At 36.7% G+C, this 24,098-nt stretch overlaps 1 protein-coding gene across 2 annotated transcripts in view; it reads right to left on the bottom strand.

Moving 5' to 3' along the window:
- The window catches only part of BHD (folliculin), a 122,795-nt gene that overhangs the window by 69,849 nt on the left and 28,848 nt on the right, over positions 1-24,098 (bottom strand). For both annotated transcript variants that reach the window (XM_090389316.1, XM_090389317.1), the window contains exons 3-4: positions 11,350-11,496; positions 129-350 (exon numbers count right to left, since the gene is read on the bottom strand). In XM_090389316.1, the coding sequence (XP_090245442.1) occupies positions 129-350; positions 11,350-11,496 (369 nt within the window). The remainder of the gene's footprint in view (positions 1-128; positions 351-11,349; positions 11,497-24,098) is intronic.

Raw genomic sequence — 24,098 nt, 5'->3', positions numbered from 1 at the left:
TAATGTGCATTGCAAGACAAACTTAAATAATCAGTAAAAAATATTATTAATGCAAGCCTTATCAAAATTTAAATTAGGAATTACTGCAAAGATGTCATGTTAATCAGTAAAAGATATATCTAAATTACCTTTCTTGCCTTAACCTGAAGTTCATGAATTAGCTGTTGCAAATGCTTTATCAAAAACTGCCATGAATTAAGCAAGAAGATTTTATCCATCATTACAATCACAATACTATACCAACTTTGAAATCCTCTGGCTTGACTATCTTTCATGAAAAAGGTATGGCTTAAAATATGGCCCCTGTGATCATCACCAAAGTATATTGGTCCTTCTCTGCCTGGACACACCTATAAAAAAAAATAAATAATAAATATATATACACACACACACAGGGTGGCCATAATTTAAATATCCCTATTCAGAGCTCTCTGTAGCTCTAAGTAATAAGTGGAATGCCACCAAAATTAGTAAGTAAACTATTCAAGGCATGGGGAGGATGGCGTGGAAAAAAAAAAAAAAAAAAAATTAGTTCAAAAATTTGCTGATAAGGGATAATATGGCACTGTAAAAGAGGAAAGACAGGAAAAAGTACCAACAAATAAATAACTAAGACAAACCTTAATGAAATTACAAATTTTTATTTGTGCTCTGCAAAAAAAAAAACAGAAAGAAACTGGATTGCACTAAAGTTTTAAATCCAAACTAAAAAATAAGACACCTAAGAGAGCAGAAAATTTGCATAAATCTGAGTTAATTTAAATTTTACCAGCAGCAGAGAGCTATAAAGGCACAATGCGAACATCGCAAGCGAATTCTGTAAATTTACTGTTAACAATGAGTCTCACTCTTCCCGATCGCACTTTAATTGCGAGGTTCTTCTACGTTAATGGATGCAATGCAGCAGCTGCTCTGCATGAATTTAGACACTGTAAGAACTTATGTCAAGGTCCTTTATCAGCTGCGGCAGTTAGAAGGATGATTAACAAATCTGAGGAAACTGGGTCCTTTGTTGTTAAGCCTGGAAGAGGAAGAAAGCCTGTTTCACCTCAGGTAGCAGAGGAAGTTGCAACGGCTATCGTTGACTGATCCACGGATACAGCTGCTGGAACTAATAGCAGCGCATGGAGAGTAGCGAGGTAATTGGATGTCCATATTCCACTGTTTGGAAACTTCTTCAGAAACTAATCCACTATTATCCATACAAGATCAGTTTCCAGCAGCAACTGCAGAGAGGTGATCCTGAAAAACGAATGGCATTTGCTCTAACATTTTAGACCAGAATGGAAATGGACGATGCCTGGCCATGGAACATTCTTTGGGGAGATGAGGTCCATTTTTATCTCAATGGGACTGTCAACACTCAAAACTGGCACCACATGCTATTCAGCAAATCCCATTGCACTCGCCAAAAATCACCGGCTGGTGTAGTGTGACTTCAAATTTCACCCAGCAGGAGCAGCCACCTGTTCCATTACAGCACAAAGATATCATGACAACTGAGCAGTTTCATTATTCCTCAACTGCAGCAAAGAGGATGCCTGGATGAGACAATTTTTATGCTAGATGATGCTCCTCCTCAAATCACACGACCAGTACAACAGCTTCTCCAGCATCACTTCACTGCAGAAAGAGCCATTAGTCATTTGTTTCCCATTGCATGGCCACCACGTTTGCCTGACCTTACACCGTGTAATTTTTGGCTGTGGGGTTATTACCTCAAGGCCAATGTCTATCGAGGAAGTGTCCCTAACCTGGCTGTCTTAAAGGACAACATAATGCAGCATGTGTGGAACATTACTCCAGAGATGTTGCATTCCACAGTGGAGCACACTGTGCATCGAATGCAATTTCTGGTGCAGAACAATGGTAATCACATTGAAAACCAACTTCACCATCATCGACCATCGGGAGTAAACTGCGAGTGAGTTGAGCTGTGAAACCATTTCCTCTGGCAGTTTAGTTCAGTTTCTTTGTTTTTTTTTTGCAAAGAGCACAAATAAAAATTTGTAATTTCATTAAGGTTTGTCTTAGTTTGTCTTAAAGTCTTTATTTGTTGGTATTTTGTCATTATTTTCTCTTTTACAGTACCATATTATCCCCTATTGGTAGATTTTTGAACTATTTTCTATACAGTGGGACCACTGTATAGAATTCTAATTAAATTCTATACAGTGGGACTAACTGATGATGTTACCAACAGCAAATTCAAAATGGGAAGCATTCAAAGAACTTATCTTGGAAGCTACTAGGCTTTACATACCAACTAAGAAATATTGTTCAAGGTTTAGGCCTAAGTGGATGTCAGATGAACTAATGAGACATATGGCAGAGAAGAAAAATGCATGGGATACATACAAATTATCACGTGACACAGAAGCATATGATAGATACAAGTTGATCTGTAACCAAGTTACAAAGGAGGTTAGGCAGGTGAAGGCAGATTACGAGAAATCTTTGGCAAGGGATGCAAAGAAAAACAGCAAAGAGTTCTTTACTTATGTAAACTCAAGAAGGAAGGGGATGAATCAGATTGGTCCACTTGATATCGATGGGTCAACTGTTGATGATCCTGCTCAGGTAGCTAACAAACTGAATGAATATTTTGCATCGACATTCACACATGAGGAGTTATTCAGCGAGGGGAATGCCAGAGGTGTATTCAACTCTGGCAGTAAGCTAGACAATCTTGTAATAACGGAGAGTAAAGTGGAGGAGAAATTGTTGAAGATAAATACAAGAAAGGCACCTGGGGTGGATGGGATATATCCAGTTATATTAAAGGAGGCAGCAAAGAAAGTAAGCAAACCCTTAGCCATAATTATGAGAGCTTCCTTGGACTCAGGGGAAGTACCCATGGACTGGAGATGTGCAAATGTGACCCCAATTCACAAAGGAGGATCAAAGGGCGACACAAGTAATTATAGACCTGTTAGTTTAACTTCTGTTCCTGGAAAATTAATGGAATCACTGGTTAAAGAAGCACTGCAGGATCATCTAGACAAGACTTCAGTTATAGCACAGATACGGCATGGTTTTGTTAAGGGGAAGTCTTGCCTGACCAATTTGATTGGATACTATGATGCAGGGAATAACTTTGATATTATATACTTGGATCTTAGAAAGGCTTTTGATACTGTTGCACATGGAAGACTGCTGCACAAATTGGAGTAGTGTGGCATTGGAGGCAAATTGCTGCTATGGATAAAGGGGTGGTTGAGGGGGAGAAGACAGAGAGTGGTAATCAATGGACACTGCTCATCGTGAACTAATGTTATTAGTGGACTCCCTCAGGGTTCAGTATTGGGTCCATTATTGTTTTCTGTATTTATAAATGATATTGATGATGGTATATCCAGCTTAATGTCCAGGTTTGCAGACGATACGAAGGTTGGCAGGGTTGTCAAGGACACTACTGACACTATGCTACTGCAACAGGATCTGGAAAGGTTGAGCAGATGGGCTGAGAGGTGGCAAATGAAGTTTAACATTGACAAATGTAAAGTACTACATATGGGAAACAGCAACTCCAGAGCAACGTATCAACTCTGTGGTACTACACTGACAGTGGTAGAGAATGAAAGGGACCTGTGGGGTGGTTGTGCAGGCAGATATGAGCAGTGCAGACGGGCTGCAAGAGTAGCTCATGGTGTATTGTCGATGATATATAGGAATTTTTCTAGCAGGGATAAGGAGGTGATTATTCCCTTGTATAAGGCAATGGTCAGGAAAATTGAGTACTGTATACAGGTCTGGAGGCCTCATTTCAAGAAGGATGTAGAGATACTGGAACGAGTACAGAGAAGGGCAACAAGATTAGTGAATGGAACAAAGGGGTGCTCTTACGAAGAAAGGCTTAAGTTTTGCAAATTACAGTGTCTGGGGACTAGGCACCGGCGAGGGGATCTGATAGAGGTGTATAAAGCCTTGAATGGTTTGAGCATGCTCAATGCTGATGGGACTCTTCCTCTTGCTCAGAATAATCACCTGAGAGGGCATAAATTCAAATTGAGAAAAGACAGATGTAGGATAGACGTGAGGAAATTTGCCAGTGGGTGGTTGGTTGGTGGAATAGACTTCCATCCCTTGTCGTGGAAGTTGATAGCCTAAATAAGTTTAAGGCTCAGCTGGACAGGTATTTCGAACGAGCAGAGGGGTGAAGTGGAAGTGGTTATTTTTTATTTATTTATTATTATTATTATTTTTTTTTTTTTTTTGGCTGATGCTGCATAAGCTTGCTTTCTTGCATCAAATGCCTCTACTAATGCTAATGCTATTTTTTTCACGGGATCCTTCTCCCCATGCCTTGCATAGTTTTCTTACCAATATTGGTGGCATTTCGCTTATTACTTAGAGCTACAGAAAGCTCTGAATAGGGATACTTAAATTATGGCCACCCTGTATATGTTAAATAGAATAACAAGAAAGTAAATGTAGAAATAAGAAGGCAGGAAAATGGGGAAGTAGTCAATATATATATATATATATATCTATAATCTATAAAGTCTGAAAGAATTAGTATTTAGCTAACTGGAATTAAAATATAGATACTACATGCTAGTTAAAACCTATGAAACATTCACAGAGCATATTTAAACTATAAAATATATATTTTTTTGATTTCATATTTTTGTGGTTATCTACAAAAAACTTCCTACTATAAACATATATATGGCATGTAATATCTCAACGAAAGAATCTGAAAATTTTCCAAATTCTATTACCATACAGGGGTCTTACCAAAAGACAGTCCTTGGGGAATATGCTATCCCTGAAAGTAACCATGAAATCAGTATCAAACAAGATTATGTACATATCAGAGTATCATATGCTCTTATTAAAATTATTTTTACCAAATTGCTAGTGTCATTCAAGTTAAATGTGAATTTTGAATAAAATTTTAGTGAAGGAAAGTTCCAGGCCAGTTTTCAATATACCAGTTAACAAGTCTGAAATTAATGAGTCTGTCTTTGGTAAAAAGAAGACAATGCAGTGTCTTTTGCTATTCTGATGATTGTCTTCTTTTTACCAAACACAGACTCATTAATTTCAGCCTTGTGTTCGGCATGTAAGGATCTTGGAGAATCTGTCAAATGATTTACTCTGCAACTTGGTTTTTGTCATTTTTATTTTATTTATTTATTTTTTTTCGTTTTTATTTTTTTTTAAGTCCAAACCAAAAAAAAAAAAAATTATTGAAACCTACAGTAATTTAGTACCACACATGTTACTTTTTTGATGATGGATCTGAATTTATGAATATTGTAATTTTCAGGAAATACATAAGAAAAAAGGTTGTTTTAAAGAACAGAAATAAAGGAGAATAAATGATGAAGAAGAAAGTTAGTTCTTAAATGTTCAGTTGAACACTGACTGGGCTAACTGTGAACAGATACTAACTGGCTGATGCATGTGTTTAGAATGACTTGAAATTAACAAATGGAATTACATATGCTAATTCAGAAGAATACAAATCCATACAATAAGAATCTATACAAATATCTGTAGAAAAGGCATGCAGCAGAAACTGAACATATATATGACAGTGAATGGAGTAAGTTAATAGGAAGAGGGTTCATAAATTAACCCAACAACTTTGTTCTGGACAGAGTCAGAGTTCTACAGAGGTTCTGGGAAATGTGAGAACAATATTCCACACAAGGTGGATTTGTAATTTCTACTCAGTTAGTAGAACAGTATTGGTATTGAAATTACAGAATAATGCAAGGAAGCCTAGTTTAAGTAGCTTCTGCAGTCAAAAAGAAGGAAAAAAAAGTATGTCTAATTAATTTCTGTATATCTGTCTGTATGTCTATTTAACTTCATAATTTATCTACTTCTTTCACATATTTATTTAATTACGTTTAAAATCTGAATAAGCTCTCTAGCTCTACTACAACAGGTAATGATTTATCAGTTGATTGCTCTTCGATTAAAGGCAAATTTTCTTGCATCTATAAATTATCTTCCCTTATTTTAAATCTGTATCATGCTAGAAATGAGAAAATATGCCTCATCATTAAGTTGCTCAACTCCTCGACCAAATACTAGGCAATGAGATACACATTACCTTCCTCCACCAAACCATAGATATTTCAGATATTCTTGACTTAGATTTGTCAGTAGGTGATGGTTACTTCACTTCAAAAACAGCTTCAATAAACATAAACAAGGTCTAAGCATGGGCAATCCACTTCTCCCCCCCCCCTACTGGCAGTGATTTTCATGAATTCCTTTGAACACAAAGCTGTAGAAAAAGCTACTTAAAACCTAAAGTTTGGATTAGATAAGTAGATGATGTCCTTACCATTTAGCCACATGGCACTGAGGAATTCAACAACTTTCATTTACATATCATTAGCCTACATCCACACATCCTTGTTTAAACTTGAATTAGAAGAAGCTAAAAACTACCATTTCTAGACCTACAGTCAGTCCTCGTATAACACGTGTTTACACTACATGAATTTGGTCATATACGATTTATAAATAGAGGAACAATATCGAATATAACATGAACCGAATTTGCTTATGCACGATTCGCCTTTGTGTTTACAAGGAATGGCAGTCCAATGCGGAATCACTCCAACTGAATGCAACACGATAGTAATGAAGAGAAAATTCTGAAAATGTATTTTTGTTTTTTATATCAGTGAAGGGGAAACACATTTCACCATAATAACGTAAAAACCGGCACAATTCCAGCTATTGGTATCGCAAATGCAATTAGATAGAGTTTATAACAGATTAACACTAGCAGAAACGCAACTGAAAGTTTTTATTGTTTTATGGTAGTGACCTCCAGAAATGTGCTTTAGTAAAATGTGAGCTAATGAGGTGTTAATAGTGTGTCTCTGCCTTTACGGTGTTGTTTATTCAGTTGCTACAAGCGTGCAACTTTGTTTATGTGTATCAAGCGTGCCTCCTCATTTTGTAATTATGCTTTATTCCCTAAAAATGAGTAAAATACTTAAAAGAAAGCAAAGAAAAGCTGTGAAAAGAAAGAATCCTGGTGAATACACTATAGATTCAGAGAGAAAGAGAAAAGAATATGGATAGACAGAGGTGGACTGGGTCAAAAATTCTTATCGGAGAAAATTTGTAGTGGCCTCATACTAGCGTTTATGACCAAAATCACACCGATCTCCATAGTCTTCTGACCTCCAGTCCACTGGGGGGGGGGGGTTCCCCGGTAAGGTTTATGGCCAGTCCACAGAGAAAAAAAATGAAATTCTGAAATGCTTTGAGCAAAACGAAAGAACATGTGATATTGCACGTGCTACAGGCCTAAATGAGGCAATGCTGAGAATTAGAAAGAATGCAGAGAAAATAAAAACAACTTTCATAGCAGGAACAACTCAAAGCGTAATAAAATCCATTACATCAAGACACAAAGAATTGGAAGAGATGGAACGGCTGCCATCTGTTTGGATAGAAAATCAAACAAAGAACAAGTTTGCTTATGATAGAAGCAAAAGCATTAGCAATATTTTATTACATAATAGTCGTAATAAAATACTTATTTTTTTACGATTAAGTATTTTATTTTGGTTACAAATGTGTGTTCAATCTTAGGTGGTCGGCACATAACCCTATTTTTCCCATAGGGCCTGTTATTTATATTGCACAATTTTGCATTGAATGAGGATTTATAGGAACACAACTATCGTGCTATAAGAGGACTGCCTGTACTACTAAGCAGAACCAACCATTACAACACAAATTTATAGAAAACCTGCAGACATGGGATCTATCCTCTGATTCTATCAAACCATCCCTTAAATATACAAATAGGAGTCCTGCAAGGCCCTACTGCCTCTGCAAGGCTAAGAACTCAGGGACAAAATCCTCCAAATAATACACATCTTCAAAAACTGTGGATATCCACATGCTGTCATATCAAAAACGATAAAATGCACAATTGAAAAATTCTCCAATATTCCTGATGAAGATAAACAATTCATAACCATTAACAATTCATAAACCATATAGTGAAGAAATAGATCAAATAGCTGAAAAACATAATATTTTTATCGGGTATACAGAAACCAGAACAATAAAACTCTTATTATACATATTTTTTTTGCCACTTTCTATTCCCCTTCTAACATTTTCTCTTTTTTTTTTTTTTTACTTTATTGTCCATGCTCTGCATAGGTTTAGCATTTGCTGCCTTTTGACTGCACTTCCAATTTTTCTGCCTTTTTGTTTCCACTTGCTTGTTATTCTATCAACACATATATATATATATATATATATATTATTCTTTTGTCTTATCTTTGTGGTTTGTTATTCTTTTGTATTAATTTTGTTAATTACGGGTGTTTTTAACACATAGGTATTTTAGTAAATACATAACTGTTCTTTACGATAGCCTAATCTCGGTTATCTTAATTTACCATGGCCTATACATTTATGATTTTACAACTTGTTACGTATTGCTAAAGAAATTGTCAAACAATTATTAATGAAAAACTATAGCAATAAGCAAATTATCAATACTACTTTATAATATTATATTAAACATTCTTATACATTTCAGTATTACATCACATGTACGTCAATCCCCTACTTCATCGGGGGCTTTGAGAGGATTGACAGTCCATTCGATGTAATGCATTTCTTACTTACCCGTTTCTGTTTGTATCTATCACAGCTTTGCTATTTTTTTTCAGTACTAAATTCTAATTTTTGAACCCTTGTTTATATTATTCCTATTTGTTATTAGTTAAATTCGTTTTTTATAATTAACCAAATTAATTTCCCATCATCTACCCAGCAACTGTGATAGAATACACAAAGCCCAACGGGTAAGTTTTTTAATAAAAATATTGCAATAACTTTACTCACTTGATGTGTTTAAGTGGAGGTCGTAGTGCCGAAAAAGGAAAGTTTCCCATCTCCACAGAAACACATCAAGTAGGATGGGAAACTTTCCTTTTTCGGCACTACGACCTCCACTTAAACACATCAAGTGAGTAAAGTTATTGCAATATTTTTATTAAAAAACTTACCCGTTGGGCTTTGTGTATTCTATCACAGTTGCTGGGTAGATGATGGGAAATTAATTTGGTTAATTATAAAAAACGAATTTAACTAATAACAAATAGGAATAATATAAACAAGGGTTCAAAAATTAGAATTTAGTACTGAAAAAAAATAGCAAAGCTGTGATAGATACAAACAGAAACGGGTAAGTAAGAAATGCATTACATCGAATGGACTGTCAATCCTCTCAAAGCCCCCAATGAAGTAGGGGATTGACGTACATGTGATGTAATACTGAAATGTATAAGAATGTTTAATATAATATTATAAAGTAGTATTGATAATTTGCTTATTGCTATAGTTTTTCATTAATAATTGTTTGACAATTTCTTTAGCAATACGTAACAAGTTGTAAAATCATAAATGTATAGGCCATGGTAAATTAAGATAACCGAGATTAGGCTATCGTAAAGAACAGTTATGTATTTACTAAAATACCTATGTGTTAAAAACACCCGTAATTAACAAAATTAATACAAAAGAATAACAAACCACAAAGATAAGACAAAAGAATAATAATATGTACTCTGTTTGTACCCATGCATTGCTAAAACAGCTACTGGGACAACAGAAAAAGCTAGTAAGAAATTAAAATAAATAAAACTACTATAATTATAAATAAAATACGGCATGAACTATCATATTACAAAAGAATAATATATATATATATATATATAAATGGGTATTCAATGTAACTCTTTAAAGGTAATCTTTAAAGAGTTACATAGAAAAAGGTATATAGTTGATGAAATGGTTTCAGTGAAAGCAAGGTTAATAAATTAATAAATTAGGTATGACAGATGCACCTAAAAGCGCAAAGCAGCATTAAAGGATTCAAGAGTATATATAAGTTGTATTAATACTAAATTAAATTAAATTAAGTATGCATAAATGGATGTGAAAGTTACACAAGATGCCGGTAACTATAAGGGTGAGGAAACTATCCTACTATTCCTACTATCCTACTTCAACTGCTATTTTTCGTCATAATTTTTTAAAATACTCCTTTTTCCCTTCCCCATCCTCAAATTAATACCTCACCCTTATACAATTTGCTTGTTCCAAATCTATTGCTCAGTGTGGCATTGCAGGCAAATTGCTGCTATGGATAAAGGGATGGTTGAGTGGAAGAAAACAGAGTGGTAATCAATGGACACTGCTCTTCATGGACTAATGTTATTAGTGGAGTCCCCAGTGTTCAGTATTGGGTCCATTGTTGTTTTCTGTATTTATTAATGATGCTGATGATGGTATATCAGGCTTAATGTCCAAGTTTGCAGACGATACAAAGGTCGGCAGGGTTGTTAATGACACTAACGACAGTATGCTGCTGCAACAGGATCTAGAAAAGTTGACCAGATGGGCTGAGAGGTGACAACTGAAGTTTAACATTGACAAATGTAAAATACTGCATATGGGAAGCAGTAACCCCAGAGTAACATACCAACTGTGTGGTACTACACTGACAGTGGTAGAGAGTGAAAAAGTTTTCTGAGCAGTGCAGAGAGTCTGCAAGAGTAGCTCATGGTGTCTTGTCAATGATATACAGGAATTTTTCTAGCAGGGATAAGGAGGTGATTATCCCCTTGTATAAGGCAATGCTCAGGCCACACCTGGAGTACTGTATACAGGTCTGGAGGCCTCATTTTAAGAAGGATGTAGAGCTGTTGGAACGTGAACAGAGAAGGGCAACAAGATTAGTGAATGAAACAAAGGGTTGCTCTTACGAAGAAAGGCTGAAGTTTTGTAAATTATAGTGTCTGGAGACTAGGCACCTGCAAGGTGATCTGATTGAGGTGTATCAAGACTTGAATGGTTTGAGAATGCTCAATGCAGATGGGATTCTTCCTCTTGCTCAGAATAATCGCCTGAGAGGGCATAAATTCAAATTGAGGAAAGACGGTTGTAGGATAGATGTGCGGAAGTTTGCCTTTAGCCAGCGGGTGGTTGATTGGTGAAACAAACTTCCATCTGTCATTGTAGAAGTTGATAGCTTAAATAGATTCAAAGTAGAACTTGACAAACATTTGGAGCGAGTGGATGGGTGAAATAAGGGGTTTTTTTTTTTTTTTTTGGCTGATGCTATATAAGCTTGCTTTCTTGCATCATGTGCCTTTGCTAATGCTAATGCTAATTCACAAGCAATTTACAAATGAATTGGAAATTTCACAACTAGTATTTGAAAATAATAATTTTTGAATTTCTTTACATTTGCTAAACTTTAAATCAGACTTGAAAATAACTTGTGTACTAATACTTCAATTTCCATCTTGTAAATTAAATTTAAAATTGATTTATTACCTCACAGCTTAGACTACGAACACACGCCTGCCTAACAATACTAAATACTTCTGGGTGTAAAGGATGTTGGCTGCTGATATAACTGACACATGCTTCATGGTCATTACTAATGTAACCCCGCTGACTGCCAGACATTGATGTACAGCCCTATATAATAAAAAATAAATAAATAAATACTATAGTTATTTCTGTTCCTAAAAAAAAAGTTAGTTATATACTGAAAGTTTCTCATGTAAATATGAGAAGCATTGGGAATAATAAAAAAAAAACAGATACCCCAATACTTAGGAATCGGGGAAAAAAAAAAGTCAGAAATTACAGAAAAGCTTAAGTTCTCTTCTACAGAGTAAGTTAGCGTACTGTCAGCATTGTTCAATTTTTTAAATCAGTCACAGATGCAGAACTGCCAACATAAGATAGCATTCTGTAAATCTTGCAAACAATTTTATACATTCCAGTAGTAGATTATGGCACTTGTGTTCTATATCAATTGAGAAATTCTTTGCTTATTTGGCAAATACAATTCCATCATAGAGATTCTTTAAGTCTGTTTATAGAGGAAACTACCTTATTCAAAAAAAAAAAAAAAAAAAATACTTGCTGAAAGGTATGAATGTAAAAATGTTAGTAACATTCATGTGCATTCTTGGTGGTAAAGAAAAATCAGGGGAAAAAATTCCAGCTTTACTTAATTTAGGTTAGTGTCTATAATTAAAAACAGCAAGAGCTTAAATAAGCAAAAGTTAAGAAGGAAAATATGCACTTTTTCAGTCTTAACTTTTGCTTATTTAAGCTTTGACTAAAGTGCATATTTTAAGTTAGTGTATAATGATTTTATATCACAAGAAAACATTTTCATTAACACCTAGATTAACTCACAAGATAATGTTATATATATATATGATTGTCATTCTATATTTTAAATTGTAGAAGTGCCTATGGTACACAGTGTTTAACACTGTTTCACTGATCATACAACATGCTCTCTGAGGACAACACACACACACACCAAAAAACAACTCAACTTATTAAGCTTTTTTTTACTGCTTTGTCCTACTATGGTGATAAGTTGCAAGAAGAATTAGAGAAAAGAATTGAGTGGCTATAGTTAAAAATCTAACAGGAAATAGGAAACAAAGGAAAATAATGAATGAAGGCAGATAGCAAAAAGAATGATTTGTACTATTACAGTGACCACAGTCTAAAATGACTGGCTGAAATGCAACAACATTAATGTAAATAAGCATATGCTGACAACCTGGTTATGTCAGTGAAGGGTGATTCGATCACAACTAGAAGAGTGTTCTAATTTTGTTTTATCAGAAATGCAGAATTGGTGCAATTTGCACAGACTTCAAGTTTCAAAAACAAAGAGTAAAACCTTATTACTCAAGGGCCATTTATCAGTGACACAGAATCCATGGGTCGTGGTAGGGGAGACCAGTCTTCAATCAGTCAAAACTCTAAAATAACTGGGGGTGATGATTGACAGGCAAATGAACTTCATAACCCACATCACACACATTGCGGGCAAAATTCAAAAGTTTGTGGGCATGATTGCTTGAATTACAAGGAAAAATGTGGCATTGAGGTAAAGCGTTGGCCTTATGAGAGTAAGTGGGCCTGTAGTACTGGGATCCATTTCTTAAATATAAATACGTATAGCCAGTAAAAATTTTAATACACATTTAATTACAAATGGTTTGTAGCTTTCGGGACTCAACGGGCCTCTTCGTCAGCAAATACTAACAGAATGGAGATGTTAGAGACAAAATTTTACCTCTAACATCTCCATTCTGATTTTGCTGACGAAGAGGCCCGTTTAGTCCCAAAAGCTACAAACCATTTGTAATTAAATGTGTATTAAACTTTTTACTGGATATACATATTTATATTTAAGCATTGGGTTTATTTTATGACTGCATTTTCCTGCCAATTGTAGTGTATGCACCACATCCATTTGGGCTCCACTTTGCAGAAATTCAATGTACACAAGATCTTTTCAAGTCAACGATCTATCCTACTGAATATGTGTATGGCCTGTTGAACTATGTCTACTGATGCACTACAAGTTTTAACAGGTCATCTACCATTGGATTTACACTTGGTGCTTGGTGTTTCTCTCAATGTGTTATCATCTAAAAAAAGGGGCTACCATATAACTGTTTGTCACTTGAAACAGATTGTGATGTGAATTACAAAGAGGAAAAAGTGTCTATGGACAGAATTGGTAAAACAGTGGCAAGAATGTTGGAGCAATTGTGTGAAAGGAGCACTAATGAAAAAAAACATTTCTGATGGTATATGCTAAACAGTGGGCAACTTGGTTTAATCCCAATCTCCATACAACTTTTCTTTTAACTGGACATTGTTTTTTTTTAAGTTAGAGGAATTTGGAATCACTGAGCATATGCAATGTACTTTTTATGTTTTAATGAAACAAAATGCAAGGTCTTACACTTGGAGAATAGCACCTTCAGAATAAATTACACACTTGGTGAGGTTGAATTAAAAACAGCAAAGGAAGAAAGGAATCTGAGAATTATAATATGGGCAGATATGATTTTTTCTGTGCAGTGTAAACAGACAGCCCATGGTGTTCTATTGATGATTTATCGAACATTATCCTGTAAAGATATAGAAGTCATATTCCATCTATAAAACAATTGTAAGACCACATTTTTAATACTGTGTTCAAGTATGGAGACCTCATCTGAAAAAAGCCACTGAGCTTCTTAAGAGTCCAAAGATGGGCAACTTGCGTGGTGGGATTGGCAGATGGGTGCCCATATGAGGAAAGACTCCGAATATGTGGGCTACAGAGCTTGGCAACCAAAGATCTCAGAGGTGACCTGATTGAGGTTTATGAGCTACAGGGGTTAGTAAAATGAACAAAGATGGAATTTTAACTATTACAGAGAATTCCAGAACTCGTGGATAAATTCAAATTACAGGTGAGAGGTTTAGACTAGACTGTAGGAAGTTTTCTTTTAGGCAGAGAGTTGTTGATTGCTGGAACAGGTTGCCTTCACTGGTATTCAAAGCTGATGGTTTGAATAAATTCAAAGGTCAACTGGATAGTTACCTATGTGAGGGGGAAAGCAAATAATTTGTATTTTCTTATCTACTCTTTTTTTTTTTTTTTGGCTATTGCAGCAAAAATCTCTGGCTTCCTTACACTGTATGGCTATTATTATTACTTGTGGACTTCCAGAAGATTGGAACTATCTTTTCTATGAATGTGTCGAGTATCATGACTTGGGAGAACAATTAATCAAAAAAGCTTCTAATCTCCACTCCATTACTCCTGGATGTGAACAACTGTTAGTTTGCAAAAAAGATTTTATGCACTTCAAAATTTTGCAGTCCAACTATTCAGAAGAAGGAGGACCTTGCTGCAGTTGAAAAAGCATGAGCAGGATAGTGAATGACAGTTAAAATGGGCATGAAGTGCTACATTAGAATGGGATATTATTATGATAGACAGGGTGGACGCAGGATGAGTGATACTGTTCTAGGTGGGTGTTCACAGGGTGAACACTCAAGAACTGCTGTTCACAGGGTGAACCCTCAAGAATTGCTGTGAATCACCTGTTAGTGGAAGAGTCATCCTCCAGATGACTCATCCTCCAGATGACTCTTCCACTAACAGGTGATTCACAGCAGTTCTTGAGGGAACTGCTGATGTTTTTCAAACAGGCTTGTATTGGAGAAATTGGGACTGCAGTGGAAGGTTAGACCGCCATGCCGAGCCTTTTGGATTGCACTGCGGTTGCTTCCTCGATGGATGACCTGTGATACTGTGGTTCCAGGGACTGCAAGACTGTATGTGGAGACAGATTAAAGTATTCCAATTTACTGTTAAGTGCTGAACTACTGGGACTGTTCAGGTTTGAGGAAAAGTTGACTTTTTTCATTGCGACTACAATTCGTGGTTTAGACTTCTACTTCCTGGACTGGACTTCTACATATTTCAAATCTTCATGATGGATCTACATGTGTCAATTGGATCCTTGGACATCATCATAACCTTATGATGGGACTTTATAGTGTCAGATACCTTCATGGTATTGCATTGTAATATGGACATTACATTGAGAATGAACTGGCTCTCTAAGAGGGAATCTAAGATACATTGACAATAACATTGTTCGGTGGTACAGCAGCATTGTACAGCCACTCCCCAACTAAAGTAAGAGTTGCGTTCTGTGGAACCCTACATAAGTCGGAATTTTATGTGTCGAAATTTCCCTAAATGCTTATGCAGCCCTCACAAATTTGATTGAAACAAATTTGATTAAATTTTATTGAAGCAAATTTAATCAAAAAAAGAAATGTTCGATGAACATCCAAACAGAATTATTTATTCAATTTTTTTTATCTCATGCGCAGGAAAAATGACAAAAGTGTACAAAATTACAAAAATTTCAAAATAAATTACTAAAAGAGAGAGGAGACAGGCATAACATCAGCAAGTTTTACCTTTCAAGCATCGTTGCCAGAATTAACTCTCCAGCTGATAAGCATGCTGCTGTGGAAGTTGAGGGCTGTGGAGATTTAGAAGGGGTTTTTTCCAACACATCACAAAATTTCTCAGCAGCTGCAGAATCAGAACTGGCGACTTCACCGTGATGCTTGAACCTATTAAACCATCCACTGCTTGCCATGAACTTGGCTTCGGGTTTGCCGTACTTATCCTCTATATCTTCATAAATACTTCTTGCTTTTGCTTGAATGGTCATTGTACTCAAGGGCACTTGCTTCTGAATCTAATTTTCCACCCATATTATTAATGGCTTTTCCATCTTCAATATAGCACCTGAACACTGTTTTGTGATCACTGTTGATCTTAAATGCATTGATCCTTTAACATGTTCTTTTATATGAGCACCGAACCTTAAAATAGTATTCACTGTTGAAGCAGCGAGACCTAATTCCGTGCAATAGATGACAAACTTTGTGCTGCTTTGTACTTCTTAATCGCATTTTTCATCTTCATTTCTAAATCAATTTTGTTTCATTTCCTAGTACTTGCACTTTCCCTTGGTTCCTTTCCCTTCACCATTGTAATAAGTATATAGGAATGAAGAGATGATTCTGAAAATTTGTTTTTTATGTGATTGAAGATTTCAGTGAAGGGGAACTCATTTCACCACAATAATGTAAAAACCCACAAAATTCCAGTTATCGTTATTATCGCAAATGCAATAATAACAAGTTTACTACCCGTTTATAAAGCCCAATAAACCGGAAAGTATAAACTGTTTTTATTCTTTTATGGTAGTGACCTCCAGAAATATGTTTTAGAAAAATATCAAAAGGTGTTCAAAACTGATTCTTATAACGGAACATATGATAATGATGAAAGTATAGTGCAATTTCCATTATAAAAATGACCTTTTAGAGAGATAAATAGCTTAGTTATATAGCGAAAATTTCAACTTCCGAGATCTTGGAATGAATCGCCAAAAAAAAAACAAAACAAAACACAATGTGTTATTGGGTTCACATTACGATATTTCATTTAGACTGCATAATACAATAAAAAAAAATTAAAAAATTTATCACAATCATCTGTACACAAACTGGTTATAACAGATTTGTCTAACAATGATAACGATGCATTTTTTTAATTTCTAGGAAATTTAATAAAGAGTACTATCTTGTTTTCTGATTCTTTTCTTTTTATTATTAGTAACATGATGCAAGGAAGAAAAGTTTATATTGCACCAGACAAGGAAAAAAAAATACAACTTCATTAGCATTAGCTTATTATTATTTCGTATGGCAGAAATGAGGATACATTTGTAACAAACAATGTCAAAAAATAAATAAATAAATTACAATAAGCCTAAAAACAATATTTACAGAAAAAAAATTATAAGTAACATTTGATGAATTAAAATGTAATGTCCAGTTTATTCAGCCACTTAATAGCATCATCAGTAACACTATGTAGATCTTGGATGGAGCCTTCAAATCTCCTCTTTGGGCACTCCGAGATGACATGCTGGATGGTCTGGGGCACGTTGTCACAGTCGCAGAATGGGTTTTCAGTTTTTCCCCACTTATGCAGCCAAAACTTGCATCTTCCGTGATTTGTTCGGATTCTGTTCAGGGATGTCCATTCCTTTCTTGGTAAGTTGAAACCTGGAACAGCTCTGCATGGATCACTGACTAAGCCCAGGTGGTCGGGATTTGAAGTAGTCCAGTCTTCGCGCCAGGTCTGGTCAGCATTAAAATGTGACTTGATAAGTTTCTCGCCTAGCTTCCATGATGGGTTCCTAGACTTCAATCTCTCTGGCTTCTGGGGTTTGCAATCCTGATGTATGGGCAATTGAGGATTTCTTTGACATTTTTGCCATTCTTTCAGCAAGGCTATTTCTCTTCTTATTTGAGTGGGATAGATGTTAGATAACACTGGTAGCCATTTTAAAGGTGTCGATTGAATGGTGCCTGATATTGTCCTCATTGTGTCATTCAGTTGGGTATCAACTTTTACAGAGTGTGCACTATTAAGCCATAGGGGGCAACAGTATTCTGCAACTGAGTAGACTAGGGCAAGGGCTGATGTTCGTAGCACCGTCGCGTTTGCTCCCCAGCCTGTTCCACTGAATTTATGCAAGATGTTATTCCTAGTTTTTATCTTTGCTGCAATATTACAAAGGTGTTGTTTATATGTCAGTGTTCGGTCCATTATAATTCCCAGATATTTTGGGCAAGGGTTGTGTTTCAGTCGTTGACCTTTATATTCCACTTGTGGCATATAGTTGGCCCTATGATTATCCAGATGAAAACAGCTAACTTCGGTTTTATTAAATTAGGTTTAAGTCGCCATGTGTGAAAATAGCTAATGAAGACATAGGATGCATAGCATTAGCTAATGAAGGCATAGGATGCAAGAAAGCAAGCTTATATAGCATCAGCCAAAAAAAAAAAAAACCTTCCTATTTTACCCATTCGGTCACTCGAGATGTTTGTCTAGTCAGCATTAAATTTATTTAAGCTATCGACTTTCACAACATCAGATGGAAGTCTGTTCCAGCAATCAACTACCCACTAGCTAAAGACAAATTTCCATACATCTATTCTACAACTGTCTTTCCTCAATTTGATTCTATGTCCCTTCAGGTTCTTAATCTGAGCAAGCGGAAGTATTCCATCAGCATTCAGCCAGCTCAAACCATTCAGAGCCTTGTACACCTCAATCAGATCACCTCGCAGGTGCCTAGTCTCCAGATGCTGCAATTTGCAGAACTTAAGCCTTTCTTGGTAAGAGCATCCCTTCGTCCTCCTCACCAACCTCGTTGCCCTTCTTTGTACTCATTCTAGCAACTCTACATCCTTCCGAAAATGAGGCCTCCAGACCTGTACACAGTACTCTAGGTGTGGCCTGACCATTGCCTAGTACAAAGGGATAATCATCTCTTTGTCCCTGCTAACAAAATTGCTAAATATCATTGACAAGACTCCATAACTTGCTGTTGCAGCCTGTCTGCACTGCTCAGAGAACTTCATATCTCACTGCACAATTACCCTCAGGTCTTTTTCATTCTCCACTTACCTGAGTGTAGTACCACACAGTTGGTACGTTTCTCTTGGTACGTTTCATTTGTCAAAGTTAAACTTCAGTTGCCACTTCTCAGCCCATTTGCCAAACTTATCTAGATCCTGTTGCAGTAGCATACTGTCTTTACCATCGTTAAGAACCCTATCAACCTTTGTATCATCTGCAAAATTGAACATTAAGCCTGATATACCTTCACTACTATCATTGATGAATACACAAAACAACAATGCACCCAGCACCAAACCCTGGGGAACTCCACTAATAACATTAGTCCATGAAGAGCAGTGTCCATTGATTACCACTCTCTGTCGTCTCCCACTCAACCATTCCTTTGTCCATTGTAGCAACTTGCCTTTAATGCCATACTGCTCCAATTTGTACAGCAGTGCAACATTATCAAATGTGCAACATTATCAAAAGCTTCCCTGAAATCCAAAAATATGATATCAAAATTATTTTTTGCATCCAGTTCCTTTGTGACCACATCATAGCATCCAATCAAATTGGTCAGACAAGACCTCCCTTTAACAAACCCATGCTGTCTTAACTATTACTGCAGTTTTATCTAGATCCTGCAATGCTTCTTTAACCAGTGATTCCATTATTCTCCCCGGAACTAACAGATTAATTCAAACTAACAGGTCTATAGTTACTTGTGTCACCTTTCGAAACCCCTCTGTGAATTGGGGATACATTTGCACACCTCCAGTCCCATGGGACCCTCCCCCGAGTCCAAGGAAGCTCTTATAATTATGGCTAAGGGTTTGCTTACTTCCTTTGCTGCCTCCTTTAATTTAACTGGACAGATTCCATACAGCCCAGGTGTCTTTATGTTTAATTTCAACAATTTCTCCCCCACTTTGCTCTTAGTTATTACAAAATCATTTAGCTCCTTGCCAGAGTTTGATAAACTTCTGGTCCCCCTTCCTGAATAACTCCTCATGGGTGAATGTAGATGCAAAATGCTCATTTAGTTTGTCAGCTACCTCAGCAGGTTCATCAACAATCAAACCGTCGATATCAAGTGGACCAATCTGATTCATTCCCTTCCTTCTAGAGTGTATTTTTGTTGGGACAAAAAGCTAATAGCTTCCAAGATTAGTACCTTGAATGCTTTCCATTTCGAATTTGCTGTTGGTAACAACATCAGTTGATCCCATTTTTTTTTTTCTTAATTTTCATTCCCTTGTATTATTTTGAGTTCATATTTCAGTTTTATTTGGGTTACAATAATAAAAATTTTTTTCAATTTAACCTTCATTCTTGTAATATGCTTTTGCCACTTTTCTTTTCACCATTTTTTTCCTTTTTCTGCAATTAATAAAAGTGAAAAGTAAATATAATTATCTCCTTATAAATTAATTACTAAGATTATAATTTTATAGAACCTATAATAAAATACTCAGGAGCCAAAATATTATGACCACCCATCTCCACAAGTGGACACACCCCACACACCTATGAGTCATGTTACTGAGTGGTGCAGCATATATAGCAATAACACAATTAGTTCCTGTCAGTTTGTCAGTACAAAGACTATGCAATGGGGAAAGGCCTGATGGAGTCTGAACAGGGAACGATTTGCAGTGCTAGAAGTGTGGGAACCAGAATTTCAGCAACTGAAATCACTGTTGGCTGTTCAAGGATTGATGTAGTGAAAGCTTGGCAAGAATGGTCCAAAGAGAAACACACAACCGCCCAACATGCTGGGACATGGAGATAGCCTTTGGCTGACAGTCAAGGTGAGCAGCAGTTGGCACATGCTATCCAGGACAATAGACTGTTCACGATCCCTCAATTACAGGCAGACAACAACCAGAGCACACAGAGAAATGTTTACGAGCACACCATCCAGCAGATGCTCTTGCAGACAGGCCTACAGAGCATCTGCTGGATGGTGTGCTCGTAAACACCAGCACAAAAGAACAGAACAAAATCCAGGAATTTTGACAAGGAGGGTTGCTCTGAAAGAGCGTGTACTGAGTCACAGCAGTGTATGGCAAATTTTACATCTCCAATTACTGTACCCCCCTACCATATCCAGCATGTACAAGGTCTCAGCAATACAGACTACCCTCTCAGAGTGAACTTTTGCCAGTGGATGCAACAACAGGGTGTCCTCAAACCCCAACTTTTAAACAACATTTTGTTCACTGACGAAGCTGGGTTTACTCGTGATGGTATTTTTAATTTTCATAACAGAAAATTAAAAGGACTACTAGGGGACTGTCTAATTGGACCACACTTTCTGCCAAACAGGCTAACAGGAGAGCTGTACCTTCAGTTCCTGCAGAACGTTCTTCCAGACCTCCTCGATGATGATAATGTTCCACTCCAGCAACGCCAGAACATGTGGTTTATGCATGATGGTGCACCGGCACATTTTGCTGGAGTTGTGACTTGGTATCTAACAAGAAGGTATGGTCAACAGTGAATAGGTAGAGGTGGGCCTGTAATGTGGCCTCCCAGATCACCAGACTTAAATCCTATGGATTTTTGAATCTGTGGTCATGTAAAAAGCTTGGTGTACACTTCTGACATTAACATAGTTGAGGAATTGCAGCATCAGGTTGAAGGAGCCTTTCAGCAAATCAGAAATGACCCAGTAATGCCTGAGAGGATTCGCAACTCAATGCAGAGATGACCACAAAGCTGCATACAGATGCAAGGACAGCATTTTGAACATCTTTTGTAACATCCTGTAACATCTGTAAAATCCTGTGGTGTTGAAACCAAAAATTAAAAATGTATTATCTTATGTTTAATAAAACCACACTTAGCAAAGGATTCACAGCTTTTTGATAAAATAGTGCTCCCATAGTCAGTGGCGGATCTTAACAGAAAATGTGCATTATCTAGGAAACGGTTCATTTGCGGCCCGATGTTCACTGGGACTTTTTGGCTTATTTTAGTTTGTACTTTTCACCTTTAAATTATTGACCATTATTTTTGAAACACCCTGTATATGTTATATAAGAAAACTGTATAACTTTATGTTCTCTAAACTGAGCCGTTCAGTTTATTTACGACTGTAAAATATTAATTACTCTCCTGGAGTATAATTTTTTTTGTTTAAGTCTCTTTTCTCTCTATATATAAATATCTCTTTACAAGTCTTACATGGCAATACATGTGAAACATGCACAGACTATCTAAATCTGGCAATATCTTTCTATACATTAAAATAATTTTCCTCTTAGTGATATTTATTCAGCCAATGGGAGAAGAGAGATGTGAGTTACGTGGTAATATGAAACAAATACTAAAATACATAACACAAGCTTGTTTTACTGTGGTAAAACAAGCTTCTGTTTAAGAGTGGTCACACACTATGTTTATCTAACATGACCACGTGGTACCATGCTTGATTTCCATATATGTGATGTATTTATAACAAAGAGACACACACACACACGCACAGTGTTGAAAGCTTCTGTAAGTATTTTATTTTACATTATCAAAAGAAGCGAAGGCCCCTAGCACTAGATTAAAACAACATTTAATTTATGCATTTCTTTTCTCCATACAAATTGTATGGAAGAAAGAAATAATAATTGCCAGATTTCTATTTCTCTGATTTTAATGAAATTTGGAATTGCTTGACAAATATTTTTAAAAGGTCCAAACATAAAATTTTGTTTGGACCTTTTAAAAATATTGCAAAATATTTTTAAAAGGTCCAAAGGTTGCGTCATATTGCAAAACTAGGAAAGTTTTGCAATATGACGCAACAATGAATCACAGGAAGCTGCTTGTTGCTGCATGTTGAGACATGTTCATACGTGCATAGTAGCCGCCGCGCCAAGTCAATGGACTCAGTTATTCATTAGTAGTGAGAGTGTAAAGTGCTTGCGATGGCATCGTGGTCACGAAATGAGATAAGGACAGTTTTGCGGTATAATTTCGTGCGTGGTTTAACCATAGACCAGTGCTTAGAAGAAATGACTGTTGCACTAGATGATGATTGTCCACATCGTACAACGATATTCAGGTGGTATAGAGAATTCCAAAGGGGAAATTGCACTCTGGAGGATTCTGAGAGGCCGGGAAGGCCACGAACGTCAGTTACGGAGGAAAACGTTACTGCTGTGAGGAAAATGCTTGACGAAAACAGGCGAGTGACCTACCAACAGATAGAGGATACTTTGGGCCTAAATGCACCAGCAATTCGTTCGATTCTGCAAGATCATTTGCACGTGAAGAAACTTTGTTCTCTCTGGGTGCCGCATCAACTGACTGAAGAGCAGATGACACGACGTGTGACTTAGTGCCGGGAGATGTTAAAAAAGTTTGATAAGGGACAATCTCGGTATGTGAACAACATCGTGACAGGTGACGAGACTTGGCTGTACTATTACGATCTGCCGACCAAGGCTCAAAACAAAGTTTGGGTCTTTGATGATGACGACACACCCGTAATTGTCAGAAAATCCCGATCTGTAAAGAAGAAAATGATAGCTGTATTTTTCAAATCGAGTGGAATTGTGGAACGTGTCGTTTTGAACACGCAGAAGACAGTCACAGCTAAGTGGTATACTGAACAATGCCTGCCTAAAGTCATTGGATCTATGAAGAACCTGCGGCCAAAGTCAAGAATGGACACCTGGTACCTCCATCACGTTTAAGCTCCAGCTCACCGCGCCAAAGTCTGCACCGAATATTTGACCACGACAGGACTGAAACTTCTCGAGCACCTTCCCTACAGTACAGACCTTGCTCCCTGCGACTTTGCACTGTTCCCGCATGTGAAAATGAAGCTAAAAGGGAGGCGGTTTTCCAGTGATGAGGACCTTCTACGGGCTTGGGACAACGAGTGTGCTTTACTCCCTAGTGAAACTTGGCAGAACTGGTTTAAAGATTGGTTTCGGAGGATGGAGAGGTGTATTGAATGTAGAGGAAATTACTTTGAAAAAATTAAATAAACAAAGCTGTATTGCAAAACTTTCCTAGTACCCTTTGTATAGTGAAGACAATAGGTGCAAGAATGTGTGTTTGATATTTGGTTTTTAGGAGCATTAGCAACTAAGGCCATATTGCTCCGGGGATATGCGGTGATCATTCCCTGACCTTTCCGCATCCTCCGTATTTGGTGGTCAGGGGCTCGAATCCCGGTTTAATCAAAAAGCATGTGCTACGCACTGCTGCTCCTGCCCACCTGGCTATGGAGGCACCTGCAAGT

Source organism: Mastigoproctus giganteus, chromosome 14, assembly GCF_048544385.1.
Source record: "Mastigoproctus giganteus isolate SK-2022 chromosome 14, ASM4854438v1, whole genome shotgun sequence".
In the NCBI taxonomy this organism is placed as follows: Eukaryota; Metazoa; Arthropoda; class Arachnida; order Uropygi; family Thelyphonidae; genus Mastigoproctus; species Mastigoproctus giganteus.
The sequence above is the reverse complement of the archived record's forward strand: the minus strand, read 5'-3'. Positions and strand labels throughout refer to the sequence as shown.